The sequence below is a fragment of the Aquarana catesbeiana genome, linkage group LG08 (assembly GCF_042186555.1).
Source record: "Aquarana catesbeiana isolate 2022-GZ linkage group LG08, ASM4218655v1, whole genome shotgun sequence".
Classification (NCBI taxonomy): Eukaryota; Metazoa; Chordata; class Amphibia; order Anura; family Ranidae; genus Aquarana; species Aquarana catesbeiana.
The window spans coordinates 288,897,807-288,923,832 of record NC_133331.1 but is presented as its reverse complement, the minus strand read 5'-3'; the positions used below and the strand labels follow the sequence as shown (position 1 = coordinate 288,923,832).

General features: G+C 46.8%; 2 protein-coding genes across 2 annotated transcripts in view; one reads left to right on the top strand and one right to left on the bottom strand.

Moving 5' to 3' along the window:
• LOC141106783 (uncharacterized) overlaps positions 1-26,026 on the top strand; it is a 258,502-nt gene that overhangs the window by 86,718 nt on the left and 145,758 nt on the right.
• On the bottom strand, positions 1,040-11,503 carry LOC141104685 (uncharacterized). The gene is made up of 6 exons (XM_073594353.1): positions 11,402-11,503; positions 10,177-10,346; positions 9,890-10,096; positions 9,285-9,491; positions 9,020-9,161; positions 1,040-3,143 (listed from the first exon to the last, which is right to left on the bottom strand). Exons 2-6 carry the CDS (start codon positions 10,312-10,314, stop codon positions 1,429-1,431), a joined length of 2,409 nt encoding a protein of 802 aa, XP_073450454.1. The 5' UTR covers positions 10,315-10,346; positions 11,402-11,503; the 3' UTR covers positions 1,040-1,428.

Sequence of the window (26,026 nt, the reverse complement as noted above, 5' to 3'; positions counted from 1 at the left end):
AGGTCCATAAAGACATGGATGAGCGAGTTTGGGGTGGAGGACCAAGCCTATTTCTGACACTTGTTGTTTACAAGTTAAAATCTGTTTCTTTTTGCTAGAAAATTACTTAGAATCCCCAAACATTATATATATATATATATATATATTTTTTTTTCCCCACAGACACCCTAGAGAATAAAATGGCAATACTTTAAGTCACACCGTATTTGCGCAGCGGTCTTTTGCCTTCCTCTGGATAAACTGTGGGTATAGAATTGGGTATATGGGATTGTACGATATTTTTTACTTTATTTATTCATTTTTTTATGGTTGAACTGGATGGACTTGTGTCTTTTTTCAACCTGACTAACTATGTAACGCAATTTTTTGGAGAAAAAAATATATTCTTTTAAATGAAAAAATAAGAAAACGGTAAAGTTAGCCCAATCTTTTTGATAATGTTACGCCGAGTAAATTGATACCCAACATGTCACACTTCAAAATTGCGCCCGCTCGTGGAATGGCTACAAACTTTGACACTTAATAATCTCCATAGGCGACGTTTAAACATTTCTACAGGTTACCGGTTTTGAGTTACAGAGGTGGTCTAGGGCTAGAATTATTATTGCTCTCGCTCTACCGATCGTGGCCATACCTCACATGTGTGGTTTGAACATCGTTTTTTTACGCGGGCGCGACTTACGTATGCGTTCGCTTCTACACGCGAGCTCGGCAGGACGGGGCGCTTTAATTAAAAAAACATTTCTTTATTTTTTTTTTTTTTTTTTTACACTGTCCTTATAAAATTTCAAAAAAAAATTTGGATCACTTTTATTCCTATTACAAGGCATGTAAACATCCCTTGTAATAGAAAACAAGCATGACAGGACCTCTTCAATGTGAGATCTGGGGTCAAAAAGACCTCACATCTCATATTTACACTTAAAAGCAATTAAAAAAAGGTCTTTTTTTTCTATTGAATAAAAAGTTTACACGACAAAATGTACTCAGCCAATGAGAGGTAATGACTCCATTTTTATTTTAAAAGGCCTAGAGGACTGCCTTTTAAGTAGCGGGGTTAACGTGTTTCGTCCTGAAAGACGACTTGAGGAAACAGACCTCTTGCAAGAGTTTCTACCACAAAATGTACTCAGCCAATGAAAGGTAATGACTCCATTTTTATTTTTCTACTGCTATCAATGGCCAACACGGTACAACACTTCATCCATGTCTTTGGTGATCTCTGATCTCCTTATCAACTGTTTCTTCCATGATGAAGATCAGCCATGGAGTATATCTGAGGTGTATATCAGGGTGTGCTTCTTCCCCACATGTCCAGCAACATTCATATACAAGATATTTCCCGCACTCAAGGCACTAATACACCTCGAGGGTTGTGTGGGACCCCTGATGTACAGGAAGACAGGACTTAGGTGAGGAACAATTCCCTCACTCAGGACAGGAAGGTGGCTTCTCGTCCATGTGCAATCTCTGATGTGTGTAAAGATTGGACTTCCGTGGAAAACATTTACCGCACTCCGGACAGGAATACGGCTTTTCACCCGTGTGAGTTCCCTGATGTCTGTCAAGATTGGGCTTCCGTGAAAAACATTTACCGCACTCCGGACAGGAATACGGCTTTTCACCCGTGTGAGTTCCCTGATGTCTGTCAAGATTGGGCTTCCGTGAAAAACATTTACCGCACTCCGGACAGGAATACGGCTTTTCACCCGTGTGAGTTCCCTGATGTCTGTCAAGATTGGGCTTCCGTGAAAAACATTTCCCGCACTTAGGACAGGAATACGGCTTCTCACCCGTGTGAGTTCCCTGATGTCTGTCAAGATTGGGCTTCCGTGAAAAACATTTCCCGCACTCAGGACAGGAATACGGCTTCTCACCCGTGTGTGACCTCTGATGTGTGACAAGTTCTGATTTCTGTACAAAACATTTCCCGCACTCAGGACAGGAATACGGCTTATCACCCGTGTGCAACCTCTGATGTCTGACAAGAAGCGACTTGACTAAAAAACATTTCCCGCACTCAGGACAGGAATACGGCTTCTCACCCGTGTGTGATTTCTGATGATAGGAAAGACTGGACTTATCTGAAAAACATTTCCCGCACTCAGGACAGGAATATGGCTTCTCACCCGTGTGAAACCTTTGATGTGTGGAAAGGTACGACTTATCTGAAAAACATTTCCCGCACTCAGGACAGCAATACGGCTTCTCACCCGTGTGCGACCTCTGATGTGTGGAAAGATACGACTTATCTGAAAAACATTTCCCGCACTCAGGACAGCAATATGGCTTCTCACCTGTGTGTGACCTTTGATGTTTGAGAAGACGTGACTCAAATGAAAAACATTTCCCGCACTCAGGACAGGAATACAGCTTCTCACCCGTGTGCAACCTCTGATGTGTGTAAAGATCTGACTTATCTGAAAAACATTTCCCGCACTCAGGACAGGAATACGGCTTCTCACCTGTGTGAGACCTCTGATGTCTGAGAAGTTCTGATTTCTGTACAAAACATTTCCCACACTCAGGACAGGAATACGGCTTCTCACCCGTGTGCGACCTCTGATGTCTGAGAAGAAGCGACTTCGCTGAAAAACATTTCCCGCACTCAGAACAGGAATGTGGCTTCTCACCTGTATGACACTTTTTATGCATATTAAGACCAGATTCAGAATGGAAACACTTCCTGCACTCAGTACAGGAAAACCTCTTATCTGTTGGAAGGACGGCACCGTCCCTCACAGTCTGAGGTTCCTCAGGATAAGAGGAATACGATGGTCCGGCACCGTCCCTCACAGTCTGAGGTGCCTCAGGATAAGAGGAATACGATGGTCCGGCACCGTCCCTCACAGTCTGAGGTTCCTCAGGATAAGAGGAATACGATGGTCCGGCACCGTCCCTCACAGTCTGAGGTTCCTCAGGATAAGAGGAATACGATGGTCCGGCACCGTCCCTCACAGTCTGAGGTTCCTCAGGATAAGAGGAATACGATGGTCCATCTACACTGTGTGGTGCCGGATGGACATTTGAGGTAGTCGGGTTTTCTCCTGGACTATACTGTGTGATGTCCTCATCTTCTACTTTACAGTCTGGAGACAAAGTGAGACAATCCTCTGAGGTTTTCCTCATCTCCCATCCATCTACTAAAATAGAAATACAAAGATTATTACTAGACATGAGCAGATTGGTTCCCCTAAACCAGGACTCCGCCCACATCAGGCAGCTTTGTCTCTGAGGATCTTACAATTCCCCCCTCAAGGTAACTAGTAAATGGGTCCTCTGATCTCCTACCAGTTCATTTCCTTATTCATGGACCTTAGTCAGAGAGTGAGGAAACAATGAGAACTGTCTTTTATAGGAGTGACAGTGATGAGGGGATTATAGGACGAGTGTCCCCTCCCCCTCTATCACTCATTGCCATCTTCCCAACACAAGAAGTCCTGCACTTCCTTATTTAGTCCATGATTTAGTCATGAATAACAGCGGGGCTGAGCCCCACCAGAGGTCAGAGAGTGAGGATGGGGGAGAACAACCAAGATGAAGACTGGACTGATCCTGAAGACCACCATCATTGGGTTATTGACTCCTCCCTCATTATCACTTTCTGTTTAAGGTTCCAAAGTTGGAGGATGTTATCACATTATTATCAACATGTAAAAGTCTGTGCTCCAATCACATCATCAGATATAAAATGTCCAGCTGGTAGGAAATGGGTGTAACAAAAGAGAAAGCATTTGACACAGTTCCCCATAAACGTTTACTGTACAAAATAGGGTCCGTTGGCATGGACCATAGGGTGAGTACATGGATTGAAAACTGGCTACAAGGGCGAGTTCAGAGGGTGGTGATAAATGGGGAGTACTCAGAATGGTCAGGGGTGGGTAGTGGGGTCCCCCAGGGTTCTGTGCTGGGACCAATCCTATTTAATTTGTTTATAAACGATCTGGAGGATGGGATAAACAGTTCAATTTCTGTATTTGCAGACGATACTAAGCTAAGCAGGGCAATAACTTCTCTGCAGGATGTGGAAATCTTGCAAAAAGACCTGAACAAATTAATGGGGTGGGCGACTAGATGGCAAATGAGGTTCAATGTAGAAAAATGTAAAATAATGCATTTGGGTGGCAAAAATATGAATGCAATCTATACACTGGGGGGAGAACCTCTGGGGGAATCTAGGATGGAAAAGGACCTGGGGGTCCTAGTGGATGATAGGCTCAGCAATGGCATGCAATGCCAAGCTGCTGCTAATAAAGCAAACAGAATATTGGCATGCATTAAAAGGGGGATCAACTGCAGAGATAAAACGATAATTCTCCCGCTCTACAAGACTCTGGTCCGGCCGCACCTGGAGTATGCTGTCCAGTTCTGGGCACCAGTCCTCAGGAGGGACGTACTGGAAATGGAGCGAGTACAAAGAAGGGCAACAAAGCTAATAAAGGGTCTGGAAGATCTTAGTTATGAGTAAAGGTTGCGAGCACTGAACTTATTCTCTCTGGAGAAGAGACGCTTGAGAGGGGATATGATTTCAATTTACAAATACTGTACTGGTGACCCCACAATAGGGATAAAACTTTTTCGCAGAAGAGAGTTTAATAAGACTCGTGGCCACTCATTACAATTAGAAGAAAAGAGGTTTAACCTTAAACTATGTAGAGGGTTCTTTACTGTAAGAGCGGCAAGGATGTGGAATTCCCTTCCACAGGCGGTGGTCTCAGCGGGGAGCATTGATAGCTTCAAGAAACTATTAGATAATCACCTGAATGACCGCAATATACAGGGATATACAATGTAATACTGACACATAATCACACACATAGGTTGGACTTGATGGACTTGTGTCTTTTTTCAACCTCACCTACTATGTAACTATGTAATATTATGTGTATATATAGCAGTGGGTAGAGGGGAGAGAGCAGAAGTCAGGACTATGTAATGTACAACATATTGTATAAGATACAACTGATAGGACTTTATATAAAACAGTAGTATAAAAAGATAACAGTCCAATTCCTGTAATGATCAGATACTAAAACCGCGCTAATCTAAAAATAGAGCGAATATCGTGTGGCCAACACCACATCAAAAACAGTCTTTGTGTGTAGTGATGATAAAGGAAACAGTTTAAAATGTTGTAGGTGATTATCAACGATTGTCCAAGTGTGCACCTTCCACCAAACTCTCGTATTTTCACCGCGTGAAGCACACTCCCCCAAGGGGTTAAACTCACCAGGAACCTCCATAAGGCAAAGTGTTCCTCAACCAATTAGAACTGTATCCTCACCATCCACAGAGTTCCAAAGTTACAAGGGGCTCCAAAAAACATCATAAAATACAAGGAAAAGTGCACATAGCGTAATCCTGTTTATTTAGATCAGGGGTGTCCAAACTTTTATTTATAGAGGGCCAGATTTGGTGAAGTGAACATGCGTGAGGGCCGACCATTTTGCCTGACATTCTTTAAACCATTAAAATTTGGGGTGTTTGTTCGTCCGAGCACTAATACACGACCCAACAAGAATTCTCCTGCCTTTGTGGCTGTGTGTGAGTAAAGAGATGAGCTCAGACGTATTATTTGGATTTACCGTATTTATTGGCATAGAGCACGCACCTTCACTTTAAGAGGGAAGTTTCAGGAAAAAAAATTAAATTTTAAATAAAGAACAGTGAAGCAAAATAAGGGTCAGTGCCCATCTGCAGCCTCACAAGTGCCCATCTGCAGACCCACCATTGCCAGGAATGCAGCACCCACCATTGCCAGAAATGCACCCACCATTGCCAGAAATGCACTCACCATTGCCAGGAATGCAGCACCCACCATTGCCTGGAATGCAGCACCCACCATTGCCAGGAATGCACCCACCATTGCCAGGAATGCAGCACCCACCATTGCCAGGAATGCACCCACCATTGCCAGGAATGCACTCACCATTGCCAGGAATGCAGCACCCACCATTGCCTGGAATGCAGCACCCACCATTGCCAGGAATGCACCCACCATTGCCTGGAATGCAGCACCCACCATTGCCAGGAATGCACCCACCATTGCCAGGAATGCACTCACCATTGCCAGGAATGCACTGACCATTGCCGGGAATGCACCCACCATTGCCGGGAATGCACCCACCATTGCCGGGAATGCACCCACCATTGCCGGGAATGCACCCACCATTGCAGGAATGCACTCACCATTGCCAGGAATGCACCCACCATTGCCGGGAATGCACCCACCATTGCCGGGAATGCACTCACCATTGCCGGGAATGCACCCACCATTGCCAGGAATGCACCCACCATTGCCGGGAATGCACTCACCATTGCCAGGAATGCACCCACCATTGCCAGGAATGCACTTACCATTGCCAGGAATGCACCCACCATTTCCGGGAATGCACCCACCATTGCCGGGAATGCACCCACCATTGCCGGGAATGCACCCACCATTGCAGGAATGCACTCACCATTGCCAGGAATGCACCCACCATTGCCGGGAATGCACCCACCATTGCCGGGAATGCACTTACCATTGCCAGGAATGCACCCACCATTGCCGGGAATGCACTCACCATTGCCGGGAATGCACCCACCATTGCCGGGAACGCACTTATCATTGCCGGGAACACACCCACCATTGCCAGGAATGCACTCACCATTGCCAGGAATGCACCCACCATTGCCGGGAATGCACTTACCATTGCCAGGAATGCACCCACCATTGCCGGGAATGCACCCACCATTGCCGGGAACGCACTTATCATTGCCGGGAACACACCCACCATTGCCAGGAATGCACCCACCATTGCCAGGAATGCACCCGCCATTGCCAGGAATGCACCCACAATTGCCGGGAACACACCCACCATTGCCGGGAATGCACTTACCATTGCCAGGAATGCACCCACCATTGCCAGGAATGCACCCACCATTGCCAGGAATGCACCCACCATTGCCGGGAATGCACTTACCATTGCCAGGAATGCACCCACCATTGCCGGGAATGCACTTACCATTGCCAGGAATGCACCCACCATTGCCAGGAATGCACCCACCATTGCAGGAATGCACCCACCATTGCCAGGAATGCACCCACCATTGCCAGGAATGCACTCACAACTGCCAAAGACTACCTACAGGAGAATCTCCTGTATACACCGCGGCCTCTTTAATAGAAAGTTCTGACTCCTTTGATGGACAGAACAGTCGTCCAATGGCAGCGCCGTAGACGGGACTTCCTATTACAGAGGCTGCCCATGAACAGGAAATTCTCCTGTGTGTGTACGGCACTCGTCCCGCCTTCTCCCTGTCCCCACCAAGTCATATACATCCTTTGTGGCCCCGGCGCTGGGAGATCTTTGGGGGCCACAAAAGATATATATGTCCAAATAAAAGCGAAATGCGGGCCGCGATTGGCCCGCGGGCCGGGACTTTGGACATGACCCACACGACGTCTCCAGGAAGTGACGTTCCATCGACAGATGGCCCTGTACTAGTAAGCGATCGTGGCGTCTGCAGGGAAACACACGCTGACTCGTTGGACACCAGAAACAGTGACAGAGCTCATTTGATTTCTTGTTTGCTCGATCGATATATTTACTGTGTACGTAGTTTGATATAAGGGGGTTTCTTTGGCATATGGGTTATTCATCTAAATAAACAGGATTATGCTATGTGTACTCCTCCTTGTATTTTATGACGTTTTTTGGAGCCCCTTGTACCTTTGGAACTCTGTGGATGGTGAGGATACAATTCTAATTGGTTGAGGAACACTTTGCCTTATGGCCCTTTCATTAGAGGATTCTGGTGAGTTTAGACCCCTTGGGGGAGTTTGCTTCACGCGGTGAAAATACGAGAGTTTGGTGGAAGGTGCACACTTGGACAATCATTGATAATCACCTACAACATTTTAAACTGTTTCCTTTATCATCACTACACACAAAGACTGTTTTTGATGTGGTGTTGGCCACACGATATTCGCTCTATTTTTAGATTAGCGCGGTTTTAGTATCTGATCATTACAGGAATTGGACTGTTATCTTTTTATACTACTGTTTTATATTTTGCCTTTTTTTAAACAGCTGCTTAGTACTATTCTCATACACTGTAAAGTGAATTAGAAAGTTTTCGTATTGATGTTTTTTTCTGCTGGAGAGTGGTAGGACTTAACTGGCGCTGAGTGGTGTGATATAGGCTGTGAATATACACCTTTTTTATCTAGATAGGACTATATAGTATCAGAATTATGTAATAAAAAACATAGAGTATATAGTGCAGGGGTCAGGAGTATATAACGTACAACATAAAGTATATAGTGCAGGGGTCAGGAGTATGTAATGAACAACATAGAGTATATAGTGCAGGGGTCAGGAGTATGTAATGAACAACATAAAGTATATAGTGCAGGGGTCAGGAGTATGTAATGTACAACATAGAGTATATAGTGCAGGGGTCCGGAGTATGTAATGTACAATATAAATTATATAGTGAAGGGTCAGGATTCATAATATTGATGTTCAGAAATCAGTAGAAACTTAAATATTTACTGGAGACAAGTTGCAGAGGTCCCACAACGCTGCCTCCCATGTCCTGAGACTGCACTCAGTGACTTGGGTCTGAGACTATACAGACATATCCCTCCACCCAGGAACAGCAAGGAAAGAAAACAGAGCAAGTGACCCCAGAAGAATTACAAAGATAGAGATCCTGCTATACCCTGGCATGGGGCAGAAGACCCAATACACATGCCACTGATGCCTAGGTTGAGCAATGCCTATAGTGAGAGTCAACATTTTGCTGCCAGCTGAACCCCAGAATCTCCATAAATCCAGTCTAGATACATAAATTGTGTCTGCAGCACAGAGAAGGAAGATTATCTGAGAGAAATACAGGAATACAGGACAGGGAACACAGCTCAGGAAAGTGACCAGGGTATTACAGGCTGATATCACCCAGTCCCCGCCCTACTCTAGACCAATCAGTGAGAAGTATAGGTGGAGGAATGGATTTAGTGTTAATGACCCACCTGTGCTGATCTCTGTAGGAGTGTCCTCCTCTATAAATGTCCCCGTTATTCCATCCTTCTCCATAGGCTGCTGATCATCCCTCACATACGTCTCTTCTTCTTCTGCTTTAACCTCAAATTCTATATCAATTGGATCTCCACTCTAAACCAAGAAAATGAGAGAGAATATCATCTGTAAAATAAGAGCTTTAATATTGTGAGATCACATAAAAAATTCACACATTGTCACTGTAAGTGTATGTTCTAGATTCTCCGTCCCACCAACCTTGTAACAGTGAGGGATGGTGTGATCTTCCTGTGTGGAATCCCGGGAATACAGAGGACGGGGACATCTCTCTGGTGGGTTTCTGTTACTAGGCAGCTCCATAATATCCTTGTGTCCTTCTGAAAACTTCTCCATAACTCCATCCTCCTCATCCTCCTCTTTAAACTCTTCTTTGACAAAAATATTATCATTCCCGAGGTTTTCAATCTGCAATATATTATAAAACATTTATTGTAACACACATGCTTGTGCATAATGTATAACTACCAGTGATTGTTCATCATCTACCTGATGATGGTGAGAGATGGTGTGACCTTCCTGTGTGGAATCCCGGGAATACAGAGTACGGGGACATCTCTCTGGTGGGTTCCTGTAGCCGGATGACTCCACCATGGTGTCCTGGTACAGATCTTTGTGTTCTTTAGGAAACTCTGACTCCTCCATCACCCCATCCTCATCATCCTCCTCTTTTATCTCTTCTTTAACCTCAACTTTAGAATCTCTCAGGTTTCCACTCTGAATATATAATAAAAATAACATCAATTGTAACAATGCAGATAATGTACAGATCCTAATGATACTATCAGTGATTGTTCCTCATCTACCTGATGATGGTGGGGGATGGTGTGATCTTCCTGTGTGGAATCCCGGGAATACAGAGGACGAGGACATCTCTCTGGTGGGTTTATGTTATTAGGTGGCTCCATCATATCCTTGTGTCCATCTGAAAGCTCCTTCATTACACCATATTCCTTGTCCTCTTGCTTGTACTCTTCTTTATTAACACTATTATAATCCTCAAGGTTTCCACTCTGAATATATAATAAAACATTTATTGTAACAAACATGATTGTGTATAAGTCATAACTATTCATAATTACTACTCATCTACCTGATGATGGTGAGGGATGGTGTGATCTTCCTTTGAGGAAACTCGGGAATACAGAGGACGGGGACATCTCTCTGGTGGGTTTCTGTTACTTGATTGCTCCATCATGATGTCCTTGTGTCCTTCAGAAAGCTGCTTCATCACACCATACTCCTCATCCTCCTCTTTTTACTCTTATTTAACAACAATATTATCAGCCCCGATGTTTCCACTCTGAATATATAATAAAACATTTGTTCAATCTCCCCCCCCCCCCGCATCCCCCACTACTAATAAAAGTCATATAGTCAGTTAGTATAGACTTAGGAGGTGAGAAGGTGATTTGATTGGTGGGAAAGGTGACACACCAACAAAATGAAGACAATGTTCCGGCCCCGTAACTGGGGGAACGTTCTGATCCTGAAGGGGTTAATCTGCCTGTGTGGTGTAATAATTGCCCTTTGTAGGCCATATATGGTCAGGATGGTCATTGTCTCGTCTATTTATTGTCAGTGCTGTTTGTTTAGAGGAACATATTACTAGAATTTAACTACTAAAAGAAGGAAATATTCCGGCCCCATAAGTTGGGGAATGTTCTGACCCTGAAGGGGTTAATCTAGGTTTCCACACTATATATGTGTGTATCATCATCTGCTGGAGATAAAAGACATCACAGTGACTATGGAGGAAGAGGACAGAACATGACGGGGGGGTTACTGGGTGTAAATAGAAAACAATATTCTAATGCCGCGTACACACATCGAAATAAACTCCGAAGTTTTTTTCAACGGAGTTCCGCTGAAACTGTCTTGCCTACATGCGATCATACCAAAGTCCGACCGTCCAGAATGCGGTGACGTACAACACGTACGATGGGACTAGTACTTGCTTTAGAGCATGTGTCGTTTTTGGTCCATCGGACTAGCATACAGACGAGCAGTTTTCCCGATAGGAATTGGTTCCGTCGGAAATATTTAAAACATGTTCTATTTCTAGGTCCATCAGAATTTTCTAAAAAAAAGTCAGATGAGACACACACACGATCGGAATATCCGATGAAAAGATTCCGTCTGACTTTTTTCTGCCAGAAAGTCCGACCGTGTGTACGCGGCATTAGATTGTAAGCTCTAATGAGCCGGGCCCTCCGATTCCTCCTGTATTGTAACTGTACTGTCTGCCCTCATGTTGTAAAGTGCTGAACAAACTGTTGGCGCCATATAAATCCTGTATAATAATAAGATCTTATTACCTCCTCTGCTGCAAGTTCCAACAATGTCTCCTCTCTACTTTCTCCCGACTCACCTCTCACCCAGATCTTCCTGTCTGTATGTGACATCACTTCCTGTCTTCCATACAGACTTCCTGTCTGTATGTGACATCACTTCTTGTCATCCATAGAGACTTCCTGTCTGTATGTCACATCACTTCCTGTCTTCCATAGAGACTTGCCTGGGTAGAAGTGAGATCACCACCTTGTGGAGCTCAGAGGATTTGCAGCCCCAGGTAACGTGTCGTAGCGTGTGCTGTGTATGTATGTACTGTATATCCTTATACTCTACAGTGCCAAAAGTATTGGGACGCCTGCCTTTACACGCACATGAACTTTAATGGCACCCCAGTCTTAGTCCGTGGCAGGGGAGGGCTGGCACCCTTAGGTCTGGGGGGCAAGTCCAGTCAAGTGACCCATTGAGCCACATGCCAGCTCCTAGAAGGACCCACAGGCCACAGCCAGCTTCCAGCAGGACCCACATGCCATGGTCAGCAGGACCCACAAGCCATGGCCAGCTCCCAGCAGGACCCAGAGGCCATGGCCAGAAGGACCCACAGGCCATGGCCAGCACAGGACCTGACAACCAGACAGTGTTGAGGGCTATTTCCTATTTTGAGGTTACTGGGAGGGCAGGGCACTAGGGCAGGGTAAATGGGGTGTATGGGGAGGGATGGGATTCAGCTGGGGGTGTCAGGGTCTCTCACCTCAGCGATGCCAATGGCAACTCAGCCTCCTGGGGGGAGGGGGGGTGATAACTTCAAGTTGCAGACAGCCACGCCCTGTTTCTGCCTGCCTTACCAGTGCAAATTAAATGCAGCCTATCAGTGTCCATTCGTACCACCTCATCAGTGCCTACCAGTGCAGCCTATCAGTGTCTTTCAGTGCCACCTCAACAGTGCCTACCAGTGCAGACTACCTGTGCCACCTCATCAGTGCCACCTCATTAGTGTCCATCAGTGCAGCCAATCAGTGCCCACCAGTTCAGCCTATTAGTGCCACCTCATAAGTGTCCACCAGCGCAGCCTCAATGTCCACAAGCGGAGTGCTCTAGGCTCCGCCCCCTCCCCTGGCCACAGACAGAAGACATACAGAGAGAGGAGTTCCCCTTGGATAGGACTTTAGCGACACTTAAGTAGAAGTCAATCAAAAGTAGAAAGATATTCATATATTTATTTTAGAAAATGCAAAGATAAAAACATGTATCATGGAGTGTACATATCAACCATAACTGATATCGCAAGTAGTCAAAATGGATGATGATTGAATAAGATCCTTCACCCGACATGTTTCGGAGTTTACAAGGGATACTCCTTCCTCAGGGGTGGAGAGGATATAGTAACTCTATAAGGTAAGTACAGTCAGATGCCCTATCATCAATAAATGGTATGGTATTGCAGAAAACTGTCAAATACATAACTTACAATTGCAAAAATCAGATGCTTATAGCGCACTCCATAAAATTAAAAGCAGTATCAGAATCAATACAGTGGCCACAGGAGACCGCCATCGCCCTTTGGAAGCCCAGTATGTAAAATACTATAGTAATAAGCCCAAAATAATTATCATGAGGGCTCAACGCACATGGAGCATGAAAAAGGACCAGCTGAGGCCCATGGGCAGCTTGTGTCTCCTGAAGAGGTCTTATGTGAGCAGGTTGTATTACCTGTCCACACACAATGACCCTCTATTTTAATAGTGTGCTTATGTTATTGGCTGACGCCCCCAGCGATTCGTATCAGCCAGGTGCAATCAGCACAGGTGGACACCGTCTATATCAGCCTCCCGGGAGGCGCGAGCACGCCCCCGCCATGCTGCGCACGCGAGTGATGTCACTGTGCATGCGAGACGGAACGGGGACCCCCACGCCCCCCCCGTCGACACGACCTAGTCATCCCCCTTGGCGTAGCAACCGCACAAAGGGGAGACAAGAGACGGACGGAGATGGCAGTTGGCTGGTGATTACCAGCCAATCCGTCCGTCTGAAAATGCCACAATGAACCGGGCATTGGCCGCGTCGGGGCGGCCCAATCACTGTAGAAGCCAAGTGCAGTATGGGAAATGTAGTTGGCAAATGTAGTAAAGATACATAAATATAAATATATTTAAAAAAAAAACAGTATAAGTAATGATACATTGAATTTCAGGCAAGATATCAGGTCCCAGGGCCACTGGTGCTTCCGAAGCGTGCTACAAAGTCAGAAAATGCAAATAAACAAATCAATACATTGAAAGATGAACGAGGGTAGCCATTAAAACAGGAATTTATTATGTAACATAGAAGTTATAAAAAATATATACATAATCCATGGATGGTGAGCATTAATCAAATAGGCAGGAAAAAGCCATACATTGGTCCCAGAAAGGACAAATACCTGGGAGGCAGGGGAAGGAACAGGGAAACCATCCAAACAAATGAAGACCTGCTACCTTTCCATGCCACCCGAGGCAAAGCCCTCTAAAAAGGGTCTATAGCAAACTGCCTCGTTTAAACCTGGAGGTTGTGTCGCCCTTAAAGCATACATCCACCTGAGTTCAAGTTGTAGAAGGGACTTGTTCCAGTCCCCCCCTCTGGAAGCAGGGTGTCCAAAATAAGAAATTTTATCTTAGGAAAATTGCCATTGTGGACTATACTAGTATGTCGACCCAATGGCAGCTCAAGATCGACCAACTGAATACTCCTAATGTGTCTATGTGCCCTGTGCCAGAACTGGAGCTTGGTCTTTCCCACATAGAAGCATCCACAGTCGCAGAGGAGCAGATAGATCACTCCGGTCATTTTACAGTTAGCGAAATGCTTTGGCCTAAAGAGATCACCATTGGGGTAGGGTGATCCCTTTGGCCGTATACATATACTTACAATACCTACACAACACGCACATGAACGTGCCCTTGTACTTTCAATGCTCTTTTACGGATTTGTCCTTAACCACTTCCATACAGGGCATTTTCACTCCCTTTCTGCCCAAGCCAATTTTCAGCTTTCAGCGCTGTCACATTTTGAATAACAATTGCGCGGTCATACTACACTGTACCCAAATGAAATTTTTATCATTTTTTCCCCACTAATAGAGCTTTCTTTTGGTGGTATTTGATCACCCCTGCGGTTTTTATTTCTTGCGCTATAAACAAAACAAGAGTGACAAGTTTGAAAAAAACACTATATTTTTTACTTTTTGCTATAATAAATATCCAATTTTTTTTTTAAACAAATTTTTTCCTCAGTTTATTCTGATACGTATTCTTCTACATATTTTTGGTAAAAAATATCGCAATAAGCGTATATTTATTGGTTTGCGCAAAAGTTATAACGTCTACAAAATAGCGGATAGATTTATAGCATTTTTATTATTATTTTTTTTTTTTTACTAGTAATGGCGGCGATCTGCGATTTTTATTGTGACTGCGATATTGTGGCGGACACGTCGGACAATTTTGACACATTTTTTGGACCATTCACAGTTATACAGCGATCCGTGCTATAAAAATGCACTGATTACTGTATAGATGTGACTGGCAATGAAGGGGTTAAGCAGGAGGGGGCGCTGTAGGGTTAAATGTGTTCCTAAGGAGTGATTCTAACTGTGGGGGGAGGGGACTCACAAGGGGAGGAGACCGATCGGTGTTTCTCTGTACAAGGAACACACCATCGGTCTCCTCCCATCTGACAGGACGTGGATCTGTGTGTTTACACAGATCCACGGTCCTGCTCGGTTACCGGGCAATCGCGGGTGCCCGGCGTCCATTGCGGCCGCCGGGCACGCGCACCAGGACCCGAGTGACGCGGCGGGCGAGCGCCCCCTAGGGATCCTGGAAGGCATCGCCATCATATGACGGCGGCCCAGGATAACAGCTGCACCGTCCCGCCGTCATATGATGGTGGGCGGGCAGCAAGTGGTTAAACTCACTTCTCACAAGCCTATCTCGAATGGAGGTAGCCCTTTTACAAGGTAAACATGGGAGTATTAGGGACTAAATGTCCTATTATTGGATCCTTTGTCAAAATATGCCAATATTTATTGACAATCTTTCTAATTTCCATATGCTGATTAAAGAATTTAGTGACAATCCGAAGAGGATTTTCTTGACTTGCTGTTTTTTGCAAGTGCAAAATGTCATGTCTGTCACGCAAGTTAGCCTGCTTATATGCCTCTTTCAGACATGTGCGGGAATATCCCCTCCACAGCAGCCTGTCACGGAGCTTGTCTGCCTCCAGCCTAAACACCACATCATCAGAACAGTTGCGCCGTATTCTGAGATATTGACTGAACGGAATCAAATTCACTAAAGGTGAAGGATGAAAGCTGGAGGCATGCAGTATGGTGTTGTCTGCAGTAGACTTCCTAAACAGGCTAATGCAGAGGGAGCCATCCTCCCCTCTGCAAATCTCGACATCCAAAAAGGCTATACGGTCCATACTGTGTGACATTGTAAAAGAAAGGTTGAAATCGCTTCTGTTCATTCTCTCCATGCATTTCTCTATAAGTTCCAAGGATCCATCCCATAGAATAAAAAAATATCATCGATATATCGGTGCCACTCGAAAATGTGGTCCGTATATATCGAGAGATCCTCATCGGATAGAAAAGTATGCTCCCACTCCCCCAGGTACAGGTTTGCATACGATGGAGCACAACAGGTCCCCATCGCTACCCCCTGCACCTGGAGGTAGTGGGAGCCATTGAATGTAAAAACATTGTGACAGAGAATGAACTCAAGCATGGAGAGAATGAACTCAATGTGTTTCACCTCCCCATACTGTGGAGAACATGGCTAATAGCAGAGAGTCCTCGATCATGAGGTATCAAGTTATAGAGTGCCTCCACATTGATAGTAACAAAGTGAGCCGTATCTGGAAAATCAAGATTATCTATAATGCGGAGGAAATGGATGGTATCCCTCACGTATGATTTAAGGAAAGCTACATGGGGTCTGAGGAATTCGTCAACTAATCCACTTGCATTTTCGCACCACGCCCGGAAATGATGGGCCTTCCTGGAGGATTTTTTAGGTCCTTGTGGACCATCTGGAGAGCATAAAAGGTGGGAACAATGGGAAAACTGGTTCTTATAAATTCACATGTAGTTTTTGTAACTGTCCCATTTGAAAAGGACTGATCTACTAGAGTATAAAACTCATTGTTATATTTTCCACTATGTTCACCATGATACGACGGTACCAATCTTGATTTTTTAAAATTCGGTTGCACATGGCAACGTATTGCTCATTGTCCGCTGGCTTGATGGTAACAGCTTTGTTGCTAGACAATAGGGATGAGCCGAAATACCCCTGGTTCGGTTCGCACCAGAACCTGCGAACGGACCGAAAGTTAGAACCCCAATAAAGTCTATGGGACTCGAACGTTCTAAATGAAAAGTGCTAATTTTAAAGGCTAATATGCATGGTATTGTCCTAAAAAGGGTTTGGGGACCCGGGTCCTGCCCCAGGGGACATGTATCAATGCAAAAAAAAGTTTTAAAAATGGCCGTTTTTTCGGGAGCAGTGATTTTAATGATGCTTAAAGTGAAAAAATAAAAGTGAAATATTCCTTTAAATATCATGCCTGGGGGGTGTCCATAGTATGCCTGTAAAGTGGTGTGTGTTTCCCGTGCTTAGAACAGTCCCTGCACAAAATGACATTTGTAAAGGAATAAAAGTCATTTAAAACTGCTTGCGGCTTTAATGTAATGTCGGGTCTCGGCAATATGGATGAAAATCAGTAAAACAAAAGGCATGGGTACCCCCCATCCATTACCAGGCCCTTTGGGTCTTGTATGGATACTAAGGGGAACCCCGCACCCAAATTAAAAAAAGGAAAGGCGTGGGGCCCCCAGGCCCTATATACTCTGAACAGCAGTATACAGACAGTGCAAACAAGACAGAGACTGAAGGTTTGTTGTTAAGTAGAATCTGTTTGTAATTTTGAACTGGTACATTTTTAACGTGTTTAGCTCCAGCCAAAAAATCTATTTTAAGCTTTTTGGAAAACATAGGGAAGGGTTATCACCCCTGTGACATTTGTTTTGCTGTCTGCGCTCCTCTTCAGAAGATTTTACCTCACTTTCTGTCCCAATGACAAATGTTTTTTGACAATTTGGGGTTTTTAGTGAAACAAGGATTGGTGATAAAGCATCAGTGGAGAGGAGACACGTTTTTCCCATATTAACTCTTACAGGAGAGAATTTCCCTTCCTAGGGGTAGATTTCATCTCACTTCCTGTTGTCTCCTTCCATTTGCAAGTAGGAGTCATTTGTAAGTTGGATGTTTGAAAGAAGGGGCCTGCCCTATATACTCTGCAGAAATTGGGGTCTTAGGTGTTGGTGTTGCCACAACACTGTAAGACCTCACAGTTACTCTTGGTGGGCGCAGGAATGGGCCCTGCTGTGAAATATTAGATCAAGAATTGTAATTACATGCACCTGTTGAACAAGGGCAGAAAAATTGGGCCTTTGGTGGTGGTGGTGCTGGTGCCACAACACTGTAAGTCCTCACAGTTACTCTTGGTGGGCGCAAAAACAGGCCCTGTTGTGAAATATTAGATCAAGAATTGTAATTACATGTCCCTGTTGAACAGGGGCAGAAAAATTGGGCCTTAAGCACTGGTGCCACAACACTGCAACCCCTCACAGATGCTATAGTTGGAGCTCAGGAATGAGCCCTGCTGCAAAGTATTGCATCAAAAATTGTAATTATACGCCCCTGTTAAACAGAGGCTGAAAATGTGGGCCTTGGGCACTGGTGCTGGTGCCACAACACTGCAACCCCTCACAGATACTCTAATTGGAGTGCAGGAACGAGCCCTGCTGCAAAGTATTGCATCAAAAATTGTAATTACACGCCCCTGTTAAACAGGGGCTGAAAAATTGGGCCTTGGCCACTGGTGGCGGTGCCCAGAACCAAAAATGTTCTTACAAGCTATCAGCATGAAAATTGAGGAGGAAGAGGATTGTCACTCAGCATAACAGGATAGTCACTCAGCATCAGCATAGGCAGTCTTGAAGGGATCTCACATTTAAAAAAAATCAATCGGTTACATCAGCATCAGGTGCTTGGTAGCTGGTGATCCAAGACCGATTCATTTTTATGAAGATCAGCCGATCGACCGATTTGGTGGACAGGCGCACCCTGTGATCCGTTACAAAGCCTCCAGCAGCACTGAATGTGCATTCTGAAAGAACGCTGGATGCAGAACAGGCCAGTAGCTCAATTACACACAGTGCAAGCTCTGGCCAGTGATCCATTCTCAAGACCCAGTAACCCAGAGGATTTTCGGTGGGAAAGGTGTCCAAGTCTGATCTTGCCCCTAGGTAATCCTGCACCATGTGAATCAGACACTGGCGATGGTTGCTGGAACCGATCAGACCTTGAGGCTGCGGACTAAAAAATTGTCTGAACGCATCAGTCAGACGGCCACCTTCTCCACTTCTCCTTCTGTGACTGACCGAAGCCTCAGCAACAAGTTGTCCAGGAGGACCAGGAAATTGTAACCTCCCAGGCTCTGGAAACGCGTTGCACAAACCTTTCTGCAAGGCCTCCCAAAGATGTTTCATCCTCTGCTCCCTCTGCGACGGCAAGATAAGGTCTGCAACCTTAGCCTTGTAACGTGGATCAAGGAGGGTTGCCAGCCAGTAATCATCCCTCCCCTTGATACCACGAATATGAGGATCCTTCCGCAGGCTTTGCAGGATCAGGGAGGCCATGCAGCATAGGTTTGCTGAGGCATTCGGTCCAGAGTCCTCTGGGTCACTAAGGACGGCATGATCCCCAGCCACGTACAAGTCCATGGGTTTCTTTAGACTGTAAATGATCCCTTGAAGACTGCTGTTGATGCTGAGTGCCAGGCTCCACCTCCATGCTCACACAATCCTCCTCCTCCTCTTCCTGTGTGATCGTCGGGCACGCAGGAACACTGTCTGGATAAAGGGGGCCTTGAGAGGTAAGGAAGTCCTCCTCTTCCTGCCTCTGTTCTGCCTCAAGTGCCCTGTCCATTATTCCACGCAGCGTGTGCTCCAACAGGAGGACAAGAGGGACAGTATCACTGATGCATGCACTGTCACTGCTCACCATCTTTGTGGCCTCCTCAAATGGTGACAGGACAGTGCATGCATCCCTGATCGTGGCCCACTGGCGTGGGGAAAAAAAACAAGCTCCCCTGACCCTGTCCTGGTGCCATAGTCGCACAGGTACTCATTGATGGCCCTCTGCTGCATGGCCAACATTGAGTTCCACCTGGTGGGCATGTCACAGATTAGGAGGTTCTTGGGCAGGTTAAATTCCTTTTGGAGGTCCGTCAGCCGAGCACTGGCATTATATGACCGGCGGAAATGCACACAGACTATCCTGGCCTGCCTCAGGACATCCTGTGCCCGGGTACCTGCCCAAGAACCGCTGCACCACCAAGTTAAGGACGTGAGCCAAACAGGGCACATGGGTCATTTGTCCCTGTCGGAGGGCGGAGAGGAGGTTGGTGCCATTGTCGCAAACCACCATTCCTGCCTTAAGTTGGCGTGGCGTCAACCACCTCTGAGCCTGCCCCTGCAGAGCTGACAGAACCTCTGCCCCAGTGTGGCTCCTGTCCCCCAGGCACACCAGCTCAAGCACCGCATGGCATCTTTTGGTCTGCGTACTTGCGTAGCCCCTTGAATGCCTACGGAGCACCGCTGGTTCTGAGGACAAAGCAGAGGAAGAGGCCATGGAGGAAGAAGAAGAGGAGGGGGTGGAGGTGAGAGGTGGCTCAGAATCACCAGTAGTGGCATTTTGGAGGCGTGGTGGTGGAACAACCTCCAACACTACTGCACCTTGTCCTGCATCCTTCCCAGCTGCCAGCAGAGTCACCCAATGCACCGTGAAACTTAGGTAACGTCCCTGTCCATGCCTGCTGGACCTATGCACCTTACCGCTGACCGCCCTGTCCAGCGAGGCCAAGACAATGCCTTCCACATGCCGGTAGAGAGCCGGAACGGCCTTCCGTGAGAAAAAGTGGCGTTTGGGAACCTGCCACTGAGGAATCGCACATTCCACAAACGGAAGAGGGCAGAGTCTACCAACTGAAAAGGTAGCAGTTGAAGTGCTAGCAATTTTGCCAAGCTAGCATTCAACCGCTGGGCATGTGGATGGCTGGGATCAAACTTCTTTCTGCGGTGCAGCAGCTGGGGCAATTTGCCTGGTACAATCTGATGTCGGTGTACTGATAGCAGATTGCCTGCAAGTATTTGGCTGTGACACAACTAATTCTACACCTTCATTCCTCTCAGTGCAGGTCTCAGAGAGGACTGAAGGTATAGTGGGGTTGGAGATCCCACCTGATGAGGAGCAAGGAGAGGTACTCTTTGTTCTTTGGTGTGGGTCTTTTAGGTACGCTTGCCAATGAACTGCATGGCAGGTCAACATATGTCTGGTCAAGCATGTTGTGCCCAAGCGGGAGATGTTTTGGCCACGTGAGATACGCTTGAGACATATATTGCAAATAGCAGCGGTGCGATCTGATGCACTCATCTCAAAAAAGGCCCACACCAAAGAACTTTTGGAATAATGTGCAGAGACAGCAGCGCCCTGCACATGCAGAGCTCTGAAGTGTGATGCAGTCAGTGTGCTGCCCTTAGGCTGGCCCCTGGAGGGCATCCTGCCTCGTTGGAGAAGTGCCTCCTCCTCTCTCCTATCAGGCACCCACGTTGAGTCAGTGACCTCATCATCCCCTCCCTCCTCATCACTGGAGCAAACCTGGCAGTATGCTGCAGCAGGGGGAACATGACTGCCAGATTGCTGTCCTTCTTGGGCACCCCCTCTGTCCGTGCTAACGTTACTGCCTTCATCTAGCTCAGTATCATCATCAGAGCCTTCAAAATGCTGGGCATCCTCCTGGAGCATGTACCCAACACTGCGGTCAAACAGTTCGAGGGACTTCTCAGGAGGACATGGTGGGGCTAGGGAAGGAGTCACTGATGCCATTGAGCCAAGGGAAGAGGCCGCGTTGGCAGCTGCTTTGCCAGATAAAGTACCCTGAGCCTGGGTGAGAGAGGATGAGGACGGCTTGGTCATCCCCTTGACCAAGTCTTCCACATGTTGCAGCTCAACACAGCTAGCTGCCGAATAAAAGGCCAAGCGTGTCCCACGGCCATGTGCTGATGAGGATGCACCGTGTCCACGACCAGCACTGTTGCCTCTAGACAGAGCCTGCTTGCCTTCTTTTATTGGCTTGTGACTGTCTGCCTCTCCTCGTTGGCCTTCCATAAATACTATTGGCCTGCAGTGAGCTGCACAAAACTGGGATATATATATCCCAGTGCCTGCCTGTAGTATTAATAGTATATTAACACCTGCACTTGTCTTCAGGTAGCTATACTGTAGGTGCAAATGTGCAGGGTACACAGTACAGTAACTGGAAATACGTCAAGAGCCTACACAAGCACCTCGCTGCAGGTAGCTTTACTGTAGATGAGACTGTGCAGGGTACACAGTACAGTAGCTGGAAATACTTTAATGAGCCTACACAAGCACCTGGCTGCAGGTTGCTATACTGTAGCTCAGCACTGTGCAGGGTACACAGTACAGTAGCTGGAAATACTTCAATGAGCCTACACAAGCACCTGGCTGCAGGTTGCTATACTGTAGGTCAGACTGTGCAGGGTACACAGTACAGTAGCTGGAAATACTTCAATGAGCCTACACAAGCACCTGGCTGCAGGTTGCTATACTGTAGGTCAGACTGTGCAGGATACACAGTACAGTAGCTGGAAATACCTCAATGAGCCTACACAAGCACCTGGCTGCAGGTTGCTTTACTGTAGGTGAGACTGTGCAGGGTACACAGTACAGTAGCTGGAAATACTTCAATGAGCCCACACAAGCACCTGGCTGCAGGTTGCTATACTATATGTCAGACTGTGCAGGGTAAACAGTACAGTAGCTGGAAATACTTTAATGAGCCTACACAAGCACCTGGCTGCAGGTTGCTATACTGTAGGTCAGCACTGTGCAGGGTTCACAGTACAGTAGCTGGAAATGCTTCAATGAGCCTACACAAGCACCTGGCTGCAGGTTGCTATACTGTAGGTCAGACTGTGCATGGTATACAGTAGCTGGAAATACTTCAATGAGCCTACACAAGCACCTGGCTGCAGGTTGCTATACTGTAGGTCAGACTGTGCAGGGTACACAGTACAGTAGCTGGAAATACTTTAATGAGCCTACACAAGAACCTGGCTGCAGGTTGCTATACTGTAGGTCAGACTGTGCAGGGTACACAGTACAGAAGCTGGAAATACTTCAATGAGCCTACACAAGCACCTGGCGGCAGGTTGCTATACTGTAGGTCAGACTGTGCAGGGTACACAGTACAGTAGCTGGAAATACTGTAAAAACACCTGCCTGTCAGTATGTTAGGAAGAAAAGAACAGGATCTAGCTAAACTGAATACAGTGTATATATAGATATATACAACACCTGGGATGCATATATATACACAATACACTGTAACTGCAGCTAACTGACTCGACCTGCCTACTCTATCTAACTTAAATCAAATTACACTGTCTGTCTCTCTCTCTCTATCTCTGAACGACGGAACACACTACACAGGGCCGCCGTGCAGGCGGCCTTATATAGTGTGGGGCGTGTACTAAACCCCCTGAGCCATAATTGGCCAAAGCCTCCTTGGCTTTGGCCAATTACGGCTCTGTTCAGACGGCGCTGTGATTGGCCAAGCATGCGGGTCATAGTGCATGCTTGGCCAATCATCAGCCAGCAATGAACTGCGATGCCGCAGTGAATTATGGGCCATGACGCGGCACTCGAATTTGGCGCGAACGGCCCATATTGTTCGTAATTCGGCGGACGACCGAACACACGATGTTCGAGTCGAACACGAAGCTCATGCCTAGAACTGACCATTAGGGTGCAAAAAGGTTATTTTGTGGGATGGGAACTAGCCAGTTCACATTGAGCAAGCTAGTTCCCATCCCCAGAATTGACTAGGTGAATCTGGAGGATGGGAACAATGTCTCCTCTCTATGTACTCCCCACTCACCTCTCACCCGGAACTTCCTGTCTGTATGTGACATCACTTCCTGCCTTCCATAGAGATGTGCCTGGGTAGAAGTGAGATCACCACCTTGTGGAGCTCAGAGGATTTGCAGCCCTGAGAAATGCCTCGTAGTGTGAGCATGACCTTGTGCTATGTATGTATGTACTGTATATCCTTATACACTTCATTGCCAAAAGTATTGGGACACCTGCCTTTACACGCACATGAACTTATATGGCACCCCAATCTTTGTCTGTGGCAGGGGAGGGCTGGCAGCCTTAGGCCTGGGGGGCAAGTCCAGTCAAGTGGCCCATCAAACCACCGACCCACAGGCCAGCAGGACTCACATGCCAGCAGCCAGCTCCCAGAAGGACCCACAGGCCATGGCCAGAAGGACCCACAGGCCATGACCAGAAGGACCCACAAGCCATGGCCAGTAGGACCCACAGGCCATAGCCAGCAGGACCCATAAGCCATGGCCAGTAGGATCCACAAGCCATGGCCAGCTCCCAGCAGGACCCAGAGGCCATGGCAAGAAGGACCCACAGGCCATGGCCAGCACAGGACCTGAAAACCCAGACAGTGTTGAGGGCTATTTCCTATTTTGAGGTTACTGGGTGGGCAGGGCACTGGGACAGGGTAAATGGGGTGTATGGGGGGGTGGGATATGAGGGTCAGCTGGGGGTGTCAGGATCTCTCACCTTAGGGTGATGATAACTTCAAGTTGCAGACAGCCACGCCCCGGTCTCTGCCTGCCTCCAGTCCAAGGACTCCAGGACTTGTAGTAGAAAAGTAAGCTCCTTTCAGTCAGTTATTTATTCTTCTCTCTCTGTGACTTTCTCTCTAAAAACTTCAAGTTGCAGCCTGAGCCAGTCACAGACATCCCAACCTGCAAAAACTAATTTCAGGGAGGTGACACTTTGCAACGCAGCCTTACCAGTGCCAATTAAATGCAGCCTGATCAGTGTCTATTAGGGTTGCCACCTGTCCGGGATTCATCCGGTTAGTCCGGGTTTTGAATCATGTGTCCGGGTTTCAGTCCATCTGAAACCCAGACACATTGTTCAGACAGGAATATGGCTTGGAACAGGGCTTGACAGAAGGATAAGGGGGCACTAGGTGCGCCGCATTACTTTTCTCTTTAGAGTGCCCAAAGGTATCCCAGGTCTGTTACAATCCTATAGTGTATACTAAAACAAAAAAAATGTACTGTGCGCCGCTAAAGTGTTCAGGTTTGGCTTGAAGAAAGAGTGGCAACCCTAGTGTCTATTCGTACCACCTCATCAGTGTCAATCAGTGTCCTTCAGTGCCTCCTCAATAGTGCCTACCAGTGCCACCTCATTATTGTGTCCACCAGTGAAGCATATCAGTGCCCACCAGTTCAGCCTATTAGTACTACCTCATCAGTGTCCACCAGAGCAGCCTTAGTGTCCACCAACGGAGCGCTCCAGGCTCCCATCCCGCCCCCTCCTCTGGCCACAGAGAGCAGTCCAATCGGCTGTACTCCATTTGGCTGCTCGGGCTGTGCTGTTTTTTGTCTGTGGCTGAATGACTGGCTCAGCCGGTAGATCGTCCAGCGCTCGCGGGTGTCCAGGAGCCCGCAGCCAAATGCGAGAGACTTGGTATGTCTACAGTCTCTGGGAGTTGTAGTTTCTGGCTGCTGCTCGCCGTTGCTCAGTTTCTCCCCACCCACTGCCACCAGGAACTTGAGCACGGCCCGAACTACAACAATCTGTCAACTTCCTGCACAAGAAAAAATGGCAGCGACAGCTGCAGGAAAAGCGGCCGTTTCCTGGGGGGAAACTTTCCATCCTGCCCCCCGGCCCAGCCCACCCCAGGTCCGTAGGGTTCTATATTGAGTTGGCCCATTCTGTGCAGCTAGAACAGCTTCACCCAGTCAAGGTGAAAGTTTAGGAGTGTGTCTATGGGAATGTTTGACCACTCTTCCAAAAGCACATCTGTGAGGTCAGGCACTGATGGTGGATGAGAAAGCCTGCCTAGCAGTCTCCACTCTAATTCATCCCTAAGATGTTCTATCGTGTTTAGGTCAGGACTCTGTGCAGGTCAGTAAAGTTCCTGCACCCCAAACTCACTCATCCATGTCTTTATGGACCTTGCTTTGTGCACTGGTGTGCAGTCATGTTGGAACAGGAAGGGGCCATCCCCAAACTGTTCCCACAAAGTTGGGAGCATGAAATTGTCCAAAATGTCTTGGTATGCTGACGCTTTAAGATTTACCTTCACTGGAACTAAGGGGCCAAACCCAACCCCTGAAAAACAACCCCACACCAAGATTTGGAGGGGTGGCCCAATACTTTTGGCAATATAGTGTGGATGAGCGCGTTTGGGGTGGAGATACTTGAATGGCCTTCACAGAGTCCTGACCTCAACCCAACAGAACACCTTTGGGATGAATTAGAGCGGAAACTGCGAGCCAGGTCTTCTCATCCAACATCAGTGCCTGACCTCACAAATGCTCTTCTGGAAGAATGGTCAAACACTCCCATAGACACACTCCAAAACCTTGTGGACAGCCTTCCCAGAAGAGTTGAAGCTGTTATAGTTGCAAAGGGTGGGCCAACTCA

Excerpts from the sequence above, each read along its gene's own strand:
- LOC141104685 (XM_073594353.1), bottom strand. The coding sequence starts at position 10,314 with ATGAAGCAGCTTTCTGAAGGACACAAGGACATCATGATGGAGCAATCA. Across the intron at positions 10,097-10,176 it reads CCATCCCTCACCATCATCAG|AGTGGAAACCTTGAGGATTA; the intron begins GTAGATGAGTAG and ends TTATATATTCAG. Across the intron at positions 3,144-9,019 it reads TCCTACAGAGATCAGCACAG|TAGATGGATGGGAGATGAGG; the intron begins GTGGGTCATTAA and ends TTTCTATTTTAG.